At 38.9% G+C, this 17685-nt stretch overlaps 1 protein-coding gene across 4 annotated transcripts in view; it reads right to left on the bottom strand.

Annotated features, from left to right (window-relative positions):
• Positions 1-271: 271 nt before the first annotated feature.
• The window catches only part of XPO1 (exportin 1), a 38326-nt gene continuing 20912 nt past the window's right edge, over positions 272-17685 (bottom strand). For all 4 annotated transcript variants that reach the window (XM_074578518.1, XM_074578517.1, XM_074578519.1 and 1 more), the window contains 20 exons: positions 17579-17623; positions 17309-17490; positions 16787-16835; positions 16573-16692; positions 16343-16471; positions 14613-14771; positions 11620-11817; positions 10856-10994; positions 9798-9979; positions 8786-8942; positions 8503-8666; positions 7586-7720; positions 6490-6673; positions 5052-5158; positions 4460-4654; positions 3301-3469; positions 2521-2655; positions 2238-2397; positions 2062-2158; positions 272-1330 (listed from right to left, as the gene is read on the bottom strand). In XM_074578518.1, the coding sequence (XP_074434619.1) occupies positions 1184-1330; positions 2062-2158; positions 2238-2397; positions 2521-2655; positions 3301-3469; positions 4460-4654; positions 5052-5158; positions 6490-6673; positions 7586-7720; positions 8503-8666; positions 8786-8942; positions 9798-9979; positions 10856-10994; positions 11620-11817; positions 14613-14771; positions 16343-16471; positions 16573-16692; positions 16787-16835; positions 17309-17490; positions 17579-17623 (2853 nt within the window). In that variant the 3' untranslated portion in view covers positions 272-1183. The remainder of the gene's footprint in view (positions 1331-2061; positions 2159-2237; positions 2398-2520; positions 2656-3300; positions 3470-4459; positions 4655-5051; positions 5159-6489; positions 6674-7585; positions 7721-8502; positions 8667-8785; positions 8943-9797; positions 9980-10855; positions 10995-11619; positions 11818-14612; positions 14772-16342; positions 16472-16572; positions 16693-16786; positions 16836-17308; positions 17491-17578; positions 17624-17685) is intronic.

The raw sequence follows: 17685 nt of genomic DNA, 5'->3' as shown, positions 1-17685 counted from the left end.
GCGAGAGCACCTCGCTCCTGGCATTTTAGAGTAACCTAGTACGGAATACTTTCTTTATTCCTGGAGGTGAGTCAGAGCAGCTACTGCACTTCCAAACGGAACCCGACTTAGTGCGTGTTAACTTCCAAGCACAGCCAACGTCCTCGAGATGAGGCAAGCTAGAAGCAACACTTATCTAGACCTCAAGGAACTTCTACGCCTTCAGGGTACAAATCTTAAATATGATCACAGCGTTCTCATCCAATAAAAGAATAAGCCGAAGAAAGAAAAATAAATGTAAACCAAGTTTATTTTGCTTTTAAGTAGTGTTCTTTAAGCACTACAGCATGGTAAACAATGTAAATTAGTATAAGTCATCTCAAAAGCCAGAGTTTTTTTTTTTTATTTTATGAGTTGTTAAAAAGATGCAGCCTATTCTAACAGGATAAATATTTTAACCATTTCACTTCGAGTTAATGAAGGCTCACAAATGAGCAACACTCCTCATTGAGGAAAACAAAAAGCTGTTGTCGACAAAGCGACAGCACACACACAAAAACAAAAGAACTGTGTAAAAATAACTAACTGTACTGTGTTCCCATACTCTTTAGAAGTCGCTTTACAATGGGATGATATGCACATGATCTTGCTGCAAACTTGCCATACAACTTGCAAATACACGTAGCCTAGCCTTACCACTCGGTCCAAAAAGCTGCTAACTGATCAAAACAAACGCAGCGCTATAATCCTCTGCTGAACAATTAATTCAATCTGCTTTACTCATTACCTTTTCTCCTAGACTGCGGGACAGACTAGAAAGAAAATGATCCCGAATTTAAAAATCGATACTCTTACAGGAAATTGTATTATTTTGCAATATAGTCTTTTACAAGTTATGTTTTGCCTATTTTCCCCTTAGCCACAAAATGGGCATGAAGTAATTACTTGGAAAATGCCTTAATTTTCAACTTCATGCAAATCTAAATAAAGATGACCAAACAAAAGCTTAAACAATGGAAGGATATTTCACAGAAAATTTCTTATACAAAAAACACATAAGAAAAAGGGCCACTAGGTGACGTTTTAATTTACAAATTGGCATCATTTTGGTCAACAAATAATCCAAGTGCTGTTTTCTTCTATCACAACAAAGTAGCTGTACAGAAAGAAAACTGCAAAACTTGTTTTATTATTATTTTTTTTTTTAATCGCACATCTCCTCAGGAATTTCATGTGGATTAAGGATGCCAGGTACAGACATCTGAAGTTTATGCTTCTCCTCTTGAGCCTGCCGAAGGGCTGTTTCTCTTTCCTCCAAGAATAAATCTGATGTGTCTTCACCTGCAAATTCCTGTATAATTCACACCAAATCATTAGTTTCTCGTCAAATGCTTTAGGCAGAGTAATAAAAGTTTTCAAAATCCAGAATGATACAGAAAAACATCCTCCTTTCACGTTCCCTGCCAGGCTATTTGTTTATTTTGCTTTCTGCTCCAAGGTCAGAATTAATATAAAGGAATGTAAAATATTTTAAGATTTTTCACTACGTGTTACGGAACAGGATGCTGTAGTAACCCGGCGTTTGGAGCCTATCAGCACTAAAGCAGCGTCATTACAGTTGTGAGATACCTAACAATTGCACTCTGAAAACTAATTAACAGACTCTTCCCTACACTCGGCCTGAATCGCAGCATCTTTAGAAAATCAGAAGCATAGCATTACTCTGGCAAGTTTCAAACAAGTCCCCGTCCCAAGCAGAACTGAATCAAAATCTGGTTGAAAATCAGCTTGCTTTATTTCCCATTAGTTTTGCAGCCAACTTAGACATACGAACTGTACACGCAGCGTGAAGCACAAGTGATGACGTTTAAGCCCAATTTATCAAATCGTACTGAAATGGATTCCATGATACGCCAGAGTCATGCAAGCCATTTGAGAGTTCCCGCTACATTTTAAACAGCTGCAAAATAACTTGTCTCTCCTAAATGAACCCCGCGTGAATGCTGTCCCAAGTCCTCTCCAACGATAGAACCTTAATGAATAATTATTTTTGATTTCTTGAAAAAAGCACACCAAACATACCTTGATTTGGACCAGGAAATCCCTTAGGTGTTCCTTGAAGGCAGGAATATCCTGGTTTAAACTGAAGAGTCCCGTTACAAACAGCTTAACCTGGGCACTAACAGCAAACACAACCGTTAGCATCGCAAGACAGAAGAACCCGCTTCAAAAGCATTAAAGAATCGCGGCACACTTACTCTTGCAGGTGAGGAAACGCAGATTTGAGAAGATTAGCAACATACTCCTGAATAAACATCTGGTTGTTCACTGGATTGCCCGGGTTTAACGGAGTACTTATTTTTCCCTCTTCTACTAAGTTGAACATGTATGCGAGGATCGATGCGTGCATTGTCAAACCTGAGCAGAGCAGAGTTAGACGTATGCAGTTATTATTCAGAACAGCATGCGCCTAACAGTATTTTGATGTTCAAAAGAATTGTCATCATCAAGGGGCTCATAGATATTTTTATTCATTCTTACCAGCTGTGTGTGAGGTGTCTGTTACAACTGAGAAAATGTGCTGAAGGATATCACAGAAATACGTCTGATAGAAACTCTGGGCAGCAGTCTCTTCTTGTGCAACATTCTGTAGTAGAGTATAAAGTATCTGAAGTCCTGGAAAACATGCATTAAGAGAACTAAATTACCAACAGAACAATATTAAGACCTCGGTGCATAATTTGCCTTTTTCCAAATGCGACAAATATCCCAAGAAATTCCGACAGGCACCGAGAAGACAAGCATTATCATGTATGTAGGGCGTACAGTGATTTTCTCAGGCACTTCCTCAAGCCGCCACTGGAGGGCTATCGCCGCACGGCCACGGGATGCCGCTTTTCTGGGCATTCTTGGGTGTCAAAAGCATAAAGAGCCAATCGCATTCATTGGTACTAATGAAGGTGAGAGGATCCCTCCACCAAAAGAAGCGTTTGCTAATTTAAGAAGGCACTTAAATTACTTTACTAACACAACTGAAAGGTATCTTTTATCCCCACCCGTTCCAAACACTGATACAACTGGCAAAGACTAAGTGGCTTCAGAACAACGTTCCTTTTTATCCGGTAGCCAAAATAGTGCACTAAGCCCAAGATCTTAAAAAAATAACGGGTTTAGAACTTAAGACTTATATATAGCCTCTCCTAGTCTCCCTTGATAACCGTCATTTTGGAGGGCTTTTTAACTACCCAAGTAATTACCAGTAAGTATCAGAAAATATCTGATACTGCAAATGAAGACTGCATGTTGAACACTTCCATTTACCTGTATCTGCAACATTTCTCATTGTATGTTTGAAAGCCCAAATAATAGAATCCAGAACAAGCTTGAACTGTGCGGGTGGAATGGCCAGGAACGCTGGGAAGCAATGAGAATTTACAGCCTGGAGTAGCAAGAAGAAGTTTGTTCTATGTTCAGGATATTCTTCAAAGTCCTAGAAGGAGAGGCAGGGGGAGAAAAAAAGGTCAAGGTTCTTAAAGGTCCATCATAAGATCTTGTGTTGAGTAGAGTCAATAGCTGACAGAACACTTAGAACCCAGGTTTGAAAGAACCTGAAACGCAAAGCAAAGGTTACATTTCTCCGTGAGATTTCTCCCCGCAATTTCCCCCCCCAAAGCTTGAGAAGACAATCTGGAGTTACCCAACACTGACAGGCCGAGACACGTTCTGTCAGAACACAACCTGAATCGCTACTGGGTCCACAGATAAGGAGGCAGATGGTCTCAGCGCTGGTTAAGCGCCTACGTTGCTACAGGGGAACAATTTCTGGTTACACCCTATTGCAAAGCAGCACTAATTCAGCTGGTAGTGCTCAAGTATTATGCAAATACACATTGCACGCTGTAGCGTAAGAACTGCATGAGTGAGGAAATACTCAAAGTGACTGATCATACTTATATTCATAAATTTTATATGTTTATGAAATTCAGCAGTTAGTCCCGCACTGACTTTGGGCCGAAGTACACTTCTGCTTCCAGAAGCGTGACATTCCAAGTCCCCAGAACAGAAAAACTGCTAATGACTTAAGAGCTGAACAGAGAAATTCGAGGCAATGAGATTAAGACACCTAACTAGGCAGCCAGATTTCAAACAAGTATGTTCGCTTGAGCAGAAATTTCTACAAGTGCCACAAATGCACTTTGTGAGACTGCAAAAAAACTGGGGAGATGATCCACAAGACATCACATATGGAAATGATAATCACAGAAAGACAGCACGAACCCCTGCTTCATTTCCATGAGATGGAAGCTGTGTACTGAACTCTTAAGTTCACTACATACTGCCTCCCTTCATGGCAAGAAAAGGATGTCTTTCAGTTAGAGATGTACCAACAGCCAAGACTAGCACTCTTAGAAAACCCCTTTTTTTTTTTTTGGGCTTCAGTCACCAGGGAGATGCCTTATCCGTTACCAATTATAAATACCTTGTTGATCATATTTAGCGTGCACTCAAAAACAGCATCAAATATCTGAGGTATTTCAGCAGTGATGTGTCCACCCAGCTTGTTTACAATGATAGCCATAGTACTCAGCACTTCAGGTTCTCTCGCGGCTGGAACATTTCGCTGGTAGTCAATGAGAACTGCATCCAACAAGGGTGGGACAAAGTTTTCGGCTACCTAAATGAAAGAGTAAGCCACGGTTATACCAATGCAGTTATTGAACAAAGTCTCTGGCATACAGTTTATAGCAAAGTGCGTTGTGTAGTTACAGGAGATACTTTTCCTAAGGAAGCTGAAATAAATTACACTTCCATAAACTCCCCCCACTCCATACCCATCCAATAGGGCTTCCAACAGGGTTCTCTTACACCTCCTCGATTCCCTTTAAGATTAGTCTCAGCTAAAATTAACTGAAGTATCTCAAGTGTAGCCCAGGCTTCCCTCTGTACCATCACACTTTCTCCTTGCTCTTGTGACCAACTGATTCGGTCAGCAACAGAACAAGAAAACAGAGTCTTCCTAATTCTGTCGTCTTATACAAATACACTTATTTGTATAAAATGAACCTACTTACCATCTGAGGATCATTGGACCTGCTCACCCAGCCAGAAATTAGTTTTAAAGTTTCCCTTTTTACAGTCCTCATACTTCGAATCAAGGGCTGCTTTGTTACCATTTCACCTGAAAAGTTTTAAAGCTTCTGTTAATCGGGTAAAATAACAAAAAGATTAACTTAAATTCATATTACAAAACAGAGAATGCTCAGTTTTTATATCCAAACTACAAAGACTATTAAAGACTTCTTACGCGTATTGTGCAAATAAATAAAAAACCTACCTCCCCATTCTATCTCCATAGCTCCAAGTTGCCATTTAGCGCTACAGAACTACTACAAGACAGTACATGACTTGCAGCGTTCAAAAACAAAGCTGCAACTTACTTTTCAAGTAAGGGAAATCACGGATAGTCACTTAACCACACGGACTGAGCTCACATCTGCTCCTCATCAAGTGATGGGGGGGGGAGAATAAGTTACTTCCTGATTTCATCTAAGAAATAACCCTTCCACTTTTCCTTGTCTGCACTCATCCTTAAGAAGCCTCATCCTTAGTTCAGTTGCTTACCCCCCAAAATCACTGTACTCTGCTCAGTGAAACCTGATCTAGTGAAGTGCAGCGCCATACAACCATTACCACGCGCAGGAAAACCTGAGGAGTGCAGCCAGGGAAAGCAAGGTGGGATGGCTGGGGCTGGCATCAGAGCTGTCTCTGGGAAGACAGAGCCAGGTGGGAGAACAGACTCTGAGAAGCTACTTCAAGGTAAACCAGCTGCTCAGTTACCAAGTTTTATCTAACGCTCACATTTCCAAATATAATTCTCTGCACCAGAAAGAAAACTGGTCATAACACAGAATTCAATAGCCGACTCATTTAATCTTGTAATGAACTACTACAGAAGCACATTCTCTGCTGAGATACCATAGGCCTATTTTATCTTGTAGAAATAGGTTAGGTAATTGGCAATTCCTTCTCAGTGACTGCGAGCCTGGTTTATCATGACTTTCAGACATCTTCCTCACTACGGTTACATTTCTGTAATAAAGCTATTTAGTAACACAGTATCATACCAAAACCCTGCCAACATCTTTTAAAAAAATGAATGAGGTTCTATTTAAAGACAGTCTTTTAATATACAAAATTAAGAGTAAGCTAAAAGAACGCATGCTACAACTTTGTCTCAGCAAGATCCCTATTAATTCTAAGTAAGCATCTATGGTGCTTTGCATCCTTTTTCAACTTGCTTGTTTATAGGTGTTTTTTCCTCCCTCTAAAATCAGTAGTTCTTTATTTGAATAGAACACCTGGTTAACAACAAAATCTAAGCCAGCGCTTTCAGTCATTCTCCACTTTCCCAAACAAACACCGTAAAATTAGCCTAATTGGAATGTACTCTGAAACCTAATGACATACCCTGCTAACCCTCATTTTCAGGAAGAACGTAGAATTTCTTACCATTAGCCTGAATAGCTGCAGAAATATTTTCACTGAGGCACTTGTACACATTCAGCATATCTAAATAAATTCTTCCAAGCTGAATCACAAAGGGGTGGCCAACTGCTTTACACGCTCTCACATTGGTTTTCAGAATGCTACCAAGCTGCTTCACTGTTTCAGGATCCTTTAGAATATCAACATTCTGTTAAAAAAAAAAATAGAGTCCATTTTGTTTAGGGAATAAAACTGCTCTTTAGCTTTCAACATGAAAATGTAACTTTAAATAATTTATCTTACACAGCATTAAAAGAACATATCACTGAAATGTACAGACTTCATATACACTGCTGTTTACTTCATGGCACTTGCCACCACCTCAAACAGAAAGTCTGGATAAAACTTCAATTGATTTCGTTCTGCTTTTCTGCTAAAGTATTTTTGCTAGAGTGGTACAAGCATCACTCCAGTTGAAGAAAGAAAAACACTAAGGAGGAGAAAGTAAGAAGGTGAAACCAGACAGCAGTGGTCCAAAGGCAAGGCAGTACGTTCTTGTTTTAAGAGGGAAGCCAGAGTGAGAAAAGTTACTCAAGCTTTTTCAGTTTCAGGATTTCAATTAGATTAACTCCAAATGGATTGATCTCTTGTGCAGTGCAAGACTGTTGTTCTTTAATGGGTGGAGATAATGTATTTTGAAAAGACTGAAAGAAACGGAAGACCAAAGTAAGAAATAAAGAGGTACTTTAAGAGAATGATGGAAGAGAAAGGAGGAAGAGTGAGCAGTATTTTCTAGCATTTTAATTTCCCTGCTACTCAGAAAGAAAACCCGCTTCTAAGCCAGGTGAAAGGGAGTCTTGGGAAAAAACTGTTGAAGCATATTCTGTACAGTAACAGAAAATTATCCTTTAAGTCAGATTAAAAACAGTATTTATTTTGTCATTTAAGTCTCCTCTCTCAAAACCACTTCTGCTGTCATGTCAATCACTGCTTTAGCCATCCTTTAGTAAAAGCCCACCACAGCTACGTACTTCGTCTCCCGCTGCGTGAAAAACAAACCCAGCATTTGGCAGGTTTTCTTCACCTCAACACAGAATACACGTAAAATTTATGAGCTTACCTTTGTTGCCTGTTGAATTATGCTGTCCCACACCTGATTAGGTAGCAACATGTATTTTTCTATCAGGTGCTCCTGCACAGACTGGTCTGTCTGTGCCCCGATCATGTATCCCACTGCTTCATAGAATGTATGCACCTGATCAGAACAAGTAGTCACATAGAAAGGTTGGAAAGGAATAAGGCAAATTTCACACTGTTCTGAACTAACATATAGTGAAGGCTGAAAACAGGCTTCACTGTCTAAATGCCTTTTTCCCCCCTCTTGAATTTATGAGATCCTTCTCTGTTTTTTTATCATATATAAAACAAACCTCCATCCCCTTCCCTTCAAATGCCACTAAATACATCCCAGAGTCTTCCTTCATTTTGCCATGAAATCCTGAAGTGAGGAAGCTCAGACGTGTGCCATTTAGCTCTTAACTAAGTATTAGCAGAAGTGTTTAAACCTTTTTCCAGATGCCAGAGCCACTCTGCCCAAAGTTTCAGGACATTTTTGCACATCTCAGCACGTGTCACTTGCACGCACACCTCGCTTCCTGAGCTGTGCCCTTCCTAGACATAGGTGCTTTTGGCTTGTTCCCTTCCCCGCTTCTCAAATACAGGAGCTGTAAGTCTACTCTGATAGTAGGGTATTAATCTTTCCTGAATCAGAACCTCAAAATTAGATTCAGTATGTTATTTACTTGTTAAAACATTCCAGAAATCAAAATTCTGACTAAATGCACTTTAATTCTCCTTCCAAGCATTCCAACTGAGCTCTCCGTAATGCAACCGCATCATACTATTGATACCCTCACACTGTCACGAACAAAGAACTGAGGAATTCAATTCAAGCCTTGAAAGCCGCTACTACACTTTAATATGAAGTTCACTTTTGATTAGTCTTTAGAGTTGTCCACAACCCCGAATGAAACATACCTGTTGTGGCTGAAGGTCACAGATGATTGTATTAATATTGTTCAAGATTTCATCAATGAAGGGCATGACCTCTCCCACTTGAACCTGAACAAAATGTCGGCGGCATTTCTGTGCTATTTTTATGAAGGTATCACAAGCCATATCCTGGACGCCATCATGGGTTTCTAAATTACATCAAGTCAGTTACTACTTTGCATTTTCCCCCCCCATACACATGCATGTATGGGCATCAATTTTAATTGTTTTTTACAATTAAAACAGCATGTAAAAACCAGATAATTACCATGCATAAATTCAAACAACTTGTTGACTACTGTCTTCAAAAATTTCCAGTGAGCTCTCAAAAACCGTGGGTATTGACCTACTATATACATTATATTTGATGCAATAATGGCTTTATTGTCTTTTCCTCGCTTTTGTTCGCAGAGTCCCAGGAGATCCTACAACACAACATATTTTTAGTTTCCTCTCCAAGTTTGTCCAAGTTCAATTAAAAGCACTACAAGACGAAGCATAAAAACCCTACAAGGAGCTGTATTAAAATAAAGGAAAGTGGTTACCATCATCAAGTTCAAAGTCCAAAGAAAAAAACAAAAACGCCCAAGTGGGTTAAGACTGGGGTAATGCACTTATTGAAATTTCAACCAAACCAGGAACACCATGGTTTCAACCTCGGAATCTTCATCTGCAATATAACTAAAGATTTCTACAGGGAGGACTTCAACAAGCCTCACAGCATTTAATACTGACCAAGCAGTTGGTATCAATATACATTCCACATCAAAGAAAAGAAATTAAACTGAATCGTCTGCATGATTTATGTGACTTGTTAGAGCAAGGTCCGTTACTCTTGTAAAAAAATGTTCTGTTCCTGCACTCTTTCCATGCACATATTTACCAAAAAAATCACTTTGATCAATGAATATTTGGAAAAAGGAAAAACAGCAGGGTGCCAGGTCGTTACAAGTGTAGGTTATTTTGCCACTTTCCTTTATTTCGTTAGCAATCCCTTTCCATCTCTTCTGCATCCCTGAAGAAAAATTCTTAATCATAAACTAAATTTTACCCCTGAAATTTTCACAGCAAAAAGGCTATCTGATTAACGCATTGCTCATGGTTAAAGACTTTATCAGCCTTAAATTCAGGATGTAAGATTCCCCAGTAAGTTACTCTTACCAACTTGCCTGCTGTACAAGGTAACTTACAAAGAACGTACAGCAATATTTTTTGTGAACTTAGTTTTTTGAGCATAAATTACGAAGTGTGACAAAGCTGTTAGTTTTGCACCATGATACCTTAATTACTGTAACAAGGAATCTTTTTTCATCTTCTTCATGCATTGCTCCACTGATCGAGCCGATAGCCCAACACAAGGTATTCAAATTTTTCCATGACCATTCTGTTCCGTTCACTTGATTGTGAAGTTTCTCAGTCATAATTCGTTCTGTGTCTGCATAATCCAGATGCGTAAGATAAACTGAAAGACATAAACATCAAACAGGGGCATTTTAAAGCAACAACCTGGACCACAGCTCCATAGGCAAAGTTAAGTTGTAACCAAAAGACAACAAGCGATGTGAAAAGTCTCAGTCAATGAATGTCTCGCATGCCAGTCACATCAGTCAGGTTGCTAAGTTAAATTAGTAACAAAAGGCAGACATACTGATGGTCTATAGGGAATATGGGACTGGCTACCTATGGGGGACATTATATAGTGTGTAAGAAGTCAATCCATTTTCTTCTGCTCTTTGTTTCAGTGCCCTTAACTCTGCTGCTTGCAATAAGCCATCAGCACAGTGGAGATGCTCCTCCTAAACAAGTCTAGGTGGGACAATTCAGGTATCGCAACTCAGACACTTGCATCAGCCCCTAATAAGTATTTGTGTCTTTAATATGAAATTCTAAATCTAAGGCCAGATTCAGAAACAGATTTTACTACTCCACAGAACACAGCTTCCACCACATTCACATGTGGTTTTTTTTTCGAATCTGAAAGATACTACACTACAAGCAATAGTTAACAACAGAAATCAAACACTAACTAAATCTGCTTTTCCATATAAATAATCCTGTATCTGGTCATACAACTAAGGCTCAGACATACAGCAATAATTTTAATACAATAAACATTTAATACAATAAATCAATCAAAAGTTCTTTTTTTCACATTCCACGTGAAAAGGTATTAGAACAATTAATCTAACGCTGGCTCTCAGCATTCCCTTAAAGCATTTGCATTTGATAGAAAAATATTTAGTATTGAAGGTCTAATGTCCTAAATACGTGACAATTCTAATCCCCCCCACCCCCTCAAATTGCAGTTAGGACTAAATTTTGAGCTGAGTACACTTACCCAGTGTTTCTCTCATATTTTTATACAAGTTTATGGAATCTGTATCCTTCATGAATTCTCGTACTACTTCCCCTTGATCATTTTCCACAACTAGGACTTCTTCAGGTTTAGCCATACGGCTAACCATTAGCAATCGAACCTGCATGTTGCAAAAGCGAGTTAAAACTGAATCAAACCGTAACACGAAAATACACGTGTAGCTCCACGGGTGCTGCCAGAGCAGCCTGACCCAGATAAAGCGTATAGCCAGCACTTCACCAGATTTGCTCACATTAAGATTCTATAGACACGCATTAACTAAAAAGCCATTTTGCTGATTTCTCTCTTTCCATGAACAAGCTGAGTAGTTAAAAACCCCCAACCTATGAAGTATACTTTCTAGACCTTCAAAACGTGTATGTCATATTAGGGTTTTAAAAACCATTTATTCTATACACACATTTTTTTTCCTCCAACTGTAACACTCCAGCCTTTACCCCTTTAAGAAACAGTTTAAAACTTTTTTTTTATTAAATTAAGTCTTACATTTATAATAGGTATCTAAAAAAAACCCCCTGAAACACCGTATTAATGCTCCTGTCATGTACTGGTGTCATCTTAAAGTATTTTCACAATTGCAGCATACTAAATAATTAGAGTTGCATCAATTACCAACTACTCAAAGCAAGAAAAGTTTTCTTACGTCACTCCTTACAGGAGGCAAAATCTCTAATTCAGGAACATTATCTAAGTCTTTACAGTACCTTTATTTAAGCATGGATTACCTTGGACAATACAGGCAAATAAAGCTGTCGTCTTGGCGGAACATCAAAGTGTTGACTTCCCGAAAGCAACGGAGAAGCGGACGTTGAAAATGGACTTTCCCTGTACAGCTCAGCAGCTAAATGATTCCAATATTCAAGACAAATCTTGAAAATTTCTGTTTCCTCAACTTCTGATACCAATAACATATAATGAAGAGCCTGGAAAAGTGTGGTTTAAACATCCAGTTATGAATTATTTCTGGAGATAAAACTACATTGCTTCAAAGTGCAGTTATCCAAATATTGATGAAATGCCAAATTAATGCACAAGTTCGGAACAGGAGGCATTAACATTGCAATGACATTACCTGCAAGTCAGAGCCGTGACCAGCAGACAACTCAAAGCGCCCTGTCAATTACTGGTATTTTCAAAGTGTGTATCAATTCTTAAATCTAAAGTAACCTAAAGACAACTTAAAAAATGCCACAGCCAAATCAGCCTGTTTGGAAATTATCCAACTCAGCCTCTGGAGCTTCTGCAAGGCATTTTGGTTTAGAGCCTCAAAAAACTCTCGACAGCTCGTTTCAATGACTGCTGTTCTCAAGCCTATTACTACTCCGTTGTTCTGGATCCGTACACCCTGAAGAACCAAAGGCACTCAAAGCCATGCCACTGGCTCGCTTTCCACAGCCATCATCTAACAGAACCTTTTCAGCTTCTTTACTGCCAGAAGAGCCATGGCAGACTGAGAAGGGAAGGCCACCGATGCAATTCTGACAGACCCAGATACCGACCACAGTAATTAGAACTACGTAGCCAAACTATTTTTACCTAGCTTATTTTTCAGTCCCCTGGTGAAAGGTATCAAAGCAATAGTCCCCTAGTGAACAAACAGAATGAAACAATGAAATCTGAAGACATTTTCATAGCTTGGGTACTGCAGCACCTCAGAGCATTTCAGATGGTAAAGACCTGAATTCAGCACCTGTACCTACAATGTCAGAAGAGGGATTCAAACCAGCCATACATTAGTCTTACAAACTTTTTCTTGGTAATTTTACTTGGAAGAACTCATAGCTTCCTTCATTAGTCTACACAGCTCCAGTGAATCCGTGGAGCAATTTCAGAAGATCTGACACATCCAAAGTGCAGGAATAAAGAGGTTAGAATGACATAGAACTTTAAGTAACTGTAACTATGTTCTATTACACTGCAACTTACAAAAGTGAAATTTGCAACCATTTTCGGCCAGCCTAAGAACTTTGTGAAGCATTTCAACATCCTGTACACCACTTTCAGTCATTCAGAATTGAATTTTGTAGGTGTCAGCTTTAAAGAAGAATTTAACATAGTTATACCAGACAAGAGGAGGCCAATACCTAAAAACTGCACCCCAACTTACACACAATTGCACAGGACGCACAACAGCTGCAGCCATGACCACAAGTCTTCCTAATAAAGCCTCAATATATAGAGAAGCTTGAGCTCTGCTCCCCCGATTCACTGTTATTTTAAAAGCTTACTACTTGCAAGTTCAGGAATTATCTGGGAACTGTTGATAGTTATTCTTTTTAAAAAAAAAAAAAAAAAGTGATACTCCTCTTAGTCCATCTTCTAAGTGAGCTACAATTTGGTATTTGCAACCAACTTATGAACATTTATGTGTAGAGGGCTACCTCCAGAAATACTGCGAACACCAGCTGGAAAACAGACTGGAATTCAGATGGACGTTTGTTAGATGAGAACTAATCACCTGCAAGATGTACTTCCCCCTCCCAAATGGAACGTGGTCTCCATGTTTCAGCTGCAATATTCTTTTTGTCCCCGTCTGCGGGCAGTCCCTCACCCTGGCGCCTCCATACCTACACAGGGCTTGACTCTGGGCACGGGCAGTGGTGCTTCAAGGGGCTACAGAGCCACTTTCGTCCCCTTGGAGCTCAGCAGTGGGAGGGAGCTAGCAAAAGAGTCACCACAGAACAGCTCACCCTCAGACACATTTGTATTCACAATCAAAAAAAACACAGCTGAAAAAAACCCTGATTTTGTGATCTAGCCTCAATACATTATGAGGTAGCACCTTGAATCTAGACACCTAGAATTTAAGCCTTTCCAACCCGTCGTTCCTAGCTGAATTTCCAATAATTTCCACAGATCCCAGTAATTTTTGACAGTGAAGTTGTACTTTACTGTCACAATTGAAAAGAATGCAGCAGTCTCCAAGAAAAGAAGGGAACAAGCAGAAAGGAAGGACAACTGGAAATCTTATTCTCAGCAGAAATCTCTTACAGCAACTGCTGTAAGATCGCTGATAACCGAGACCCATAGGTCCCCCTCCTAGACCAGTAATACTACAAAATACAGCAACGCACAGTCATTTGGTAGAGCTCTGCCATTAAGTGTTACTGGCACATGCAGTCTTTATTACACAGAAACAGAGCATCATCCTCGAAGATTATATTGAAAGCCTTTTACTCAAACTTCGGGAAATGGCAAATGAGGCAAGAAACCGCACCAGGATGGAAGCGCTGAACTGCAGCACGCGCTGGACCCTACAAACCCGCTTTGGATGCTGAGTGAAAACACAACTGACCTGCTTCACACAGACTGATCAAAGTCATAGCAACACCTTCTCTGTACAAGACTTAAACGCAAAACATGGTATGTACAGACCCATGGGAAAAGAATATATGAAATGATTTTAAAGCCGTATTTAACACTTTCAAGGAGGAACAATTAAGAAGAGGGAGAGACAGAGACTTATGGACTTCAGACATTGTATTAGCAGTATAGGATCACTGAAAACAGAGTGCCTTTGAAGCATACTAGGAAACAAAAACTGAAAGGTTTTTTGAATTATTCATGAGATTTATTAATTATGTGAAGGAAATAGGAATTTTTTTTCCCCTCTTACCCGCTATATGTAGAACAATCTAGAAATTATATTACTATCACATCCTTTGCATGTGAGGACACACTTGCTACATTTTGAAACAGGATAAATTGAGCAACTTACCTCCATTAATGTCTCCCTCAGATTTAATCTTTTTTCTATAAGCTGACCATGTTCCTTGAGGAACGTGCAGAGAAACAAACTGAGATTCTGAATGAAGTTCTGTTCATCATCTTTTCCATTGGAGTACGCAAGTCGGATATTGGTATTTAAGGGAAGCATCTAATAAAAAGATTAGAGACATAATCAAGAATTTCCCATTTTATGCAGAAGTAGAACTACTAAATATTAAGAAATATCCTGCTCTTTTGGCAAAAAAGTCCTCTGCCTTTGATGGCATCCGCTCTTTACAGAGCTTTCTTACAAAAAAGCCTTACAGCTCCTTCATTTCATGCTTGAGCCCAAGATGGACAGTACGGCAAAAACAAACAGATGCAAGAGTTCTGACGCACTAGACCCTTTTCCACCCCTTGTAACAGCAGCTGTAAACAAGAGAAGTATCTACTCTATCACAGACATTTCCAGCTGGCATGGGGCAAAGATGTTCCAAAAATGTGTTTGTTACCTGTCCCTAGTAACATTAAGTTTCACAACACTACATCATCATAATGTTAAAACCCCATGAAAGACCTCCTCTGTAGTATTTAGAAATTATGAAGAAGACTGAAGGATACTGGCACATACTCTTCAGTCACCTTCTAGAAATCTCTGGCACCTCTTAAAGAGATGCGCTGCCTTTTAAACTTGATCATTATACAAATAAAATGTTTTCAACATTATCATCAACTAGTAAACTACATTCTTTGAAGTCAACACTATTAAGCTATAGAACAGAGAGAATAAAGTTTAACACTTTTGCTGCTGCCAGCTTTTGTGTGGTTTTGATTGTTCTCCAACTTCATTTTACAAAGTTAAGAACAAGACAAATATCTGCAATAAATGCAACAGTTTGCATCAACTTCATATGCCACAGTCATGCTAAAAACCTGCAGGTTGCAAAACATGCCAAATACCCAACTTGGCATTCAACTGATGCTTTGAGCAAAAACTTAGGCCAGATATACCGGCATTTAAAATCAAGAGTATCATCTGTCAAAACTGAGGAAGTAATGTTCAGCTGCCTAATACACAAGATAACTTTAGTGTGTGCAACAACCTGCCTTTAAATTTAATTATAACTAAATAAAAGTCCTACAGCTCCACTCGCAGCTGGGGAGAACTGGGCCATTAAAAGAAGCATGCCTGTTCTAAAGAACCCCTGAGACAGACCAACATTACAAACAAAGGAAAAAAAATGCCAAAAAAACCCTTAAAACTGTTCTCTTAAGATGCTAACACAATGAGAAAAGCTACAAACTCATGTACCTGAATCTGAGCTGCTCTGAGTGGAATCAACAAATTATATAAACTTAAAGCATGGCTTTATGACAAACATTTCTCTCTGTTTCAAAAATAAATAGCAACTTGCAGAAGTTAATTCAGTTTAGGTCTTAGGAGACACGCAGTACACGTTTTGTTGCATCTCTCTCAACTTTCCCCATCAGACAGCCCAAGTGCTCACAAAGCCCCCTGAATTAATCTAAACAAATCAATGCAGCAAAATACAGCTGTGATCTAGAGTCAAAAAAATACACTTATCACCTTCTGATCAAGTGCTAAACACCACTGAAGAATAATATTTGTCTTATCAAGAGCTCTATAATGAATATAAATTTGTTAAGTAACTTTAAGTTCAACACAAATTGATTCTGCAAAATGAACCAGTCAAGAGACAGATTTATTAAAAACATTACCTGTTTTAACTGCATCATGGTCAATGTAAAAAGTGTTACAAACTGTTCTTCATACTGGCTTACGCTGACACCTGCAATCTCTGTGAGGCACTTCAAAGAGACATTTCGAAACATGGGAACATTTAAGAACTATTGAGAGAGGAAACAAAGAGTATTACAAAAGTGTTGCACACTAAGCTTTTTTGCAACTTTTATTTAAATTTAAAAGCCATCAGTTTTTGCGCGAGTACCTTGTATATTAGTGTGCTGATTAACTTGGTCTCAAATATATATCCCAGAGGAATCCAGTTCAGAAATCGTAGCAAAGTTTCCAAAGTTGCATGAACTAAGGGAGCATTTTGGGAGTTTTCCTGTAAACGACCATTAGTGTTTATGATATTGTTAGGCATGATGGGGGAGTTTTTAAAAATATCAAAAAAATATCAGTAAAGAAATAAGACTTACCATCACAAACTGACACAGTTGAAATATCTGAGAGAATTCATTGCACATGCTGTAAAAAAATAAATTAAAAATGAATCATTTCCACCGTCCATGAAACATCCTATCTCCTTCAATCAAAATGTCCATGCTCACAGAACAGGTCCTAAAGACCTTTTTCCACAGAGGCATTCACAAGCCACCTGTCTTTTACCAATTTTCATGCTAATAATGCATATTTTGAAGTAGCTTGAAGTCTGTGCCTGCAAATTCTGGCTTGGAAATGCAAGCAATGCTGGATGTTTTGTTAAAAGGGTAAGACCATCAGTCAACTGATGCTACTTGCATTAAGGTAGAAATATCTGTGTGTACAAAGTTTGGTATCACCCAACAGTACCGCTTTAAAGAAAAATCAGTAACTGCTCAGCCTTAGAAATAAAATTCAACAGCTGTAGGTGTTCACCCAAAAGCTCGAAGTGAGAGCAACTACTTAGCAGCAAGCACAAAGTCCATCCTATTTGTTAAGATTTAAATATATATACTTGCCTGTCTTTCAAATGTTTAGCTTTTACTTGAGTAATCTGGCCACTGGAAAAATCAAACACTTCTTCACTCAATAGTTTAAGGATCACCATGTTATTCTGACAAAGGCTTTCACTAGTCCTGCTTGCTCCCACAATATCGCTTATAAAAGTTGGCCAGTGCTTTGGCCATTCCTGTTTCAGTATCTGAAAAGTGAAGCATCCATATGTTAGACACGTATGCAAAGCCAAACACTTTATTACAAGATGTAAAACTTTATGAACTCTAGCTTACCTGAACAAGAATCATATTCAGTTTCCCAATATACACTTTCTCTTTCTGGAGAAGACAAGAGGAGAGGAGTCAAGTAATGCATAATATTCCCCTCCCCCCTCCTCCCC

Source organism: Larus michahellis, chromosome 3 (assembly GCF_964199755.1).
Source record: "Larus michahellis chromosome 3, bLarMic1.1, whole genome shotgun sequence".
Taxonomy (NCBI): domain Eukaryota; kingdom Metazoa; phylum Chordata; class Aves; order Charadriiformes; family Laridae; genus Larus; species Larus michahellis.
This window is presented reverse-complemented; position numbering and strand designations above follow the sequence as displayed.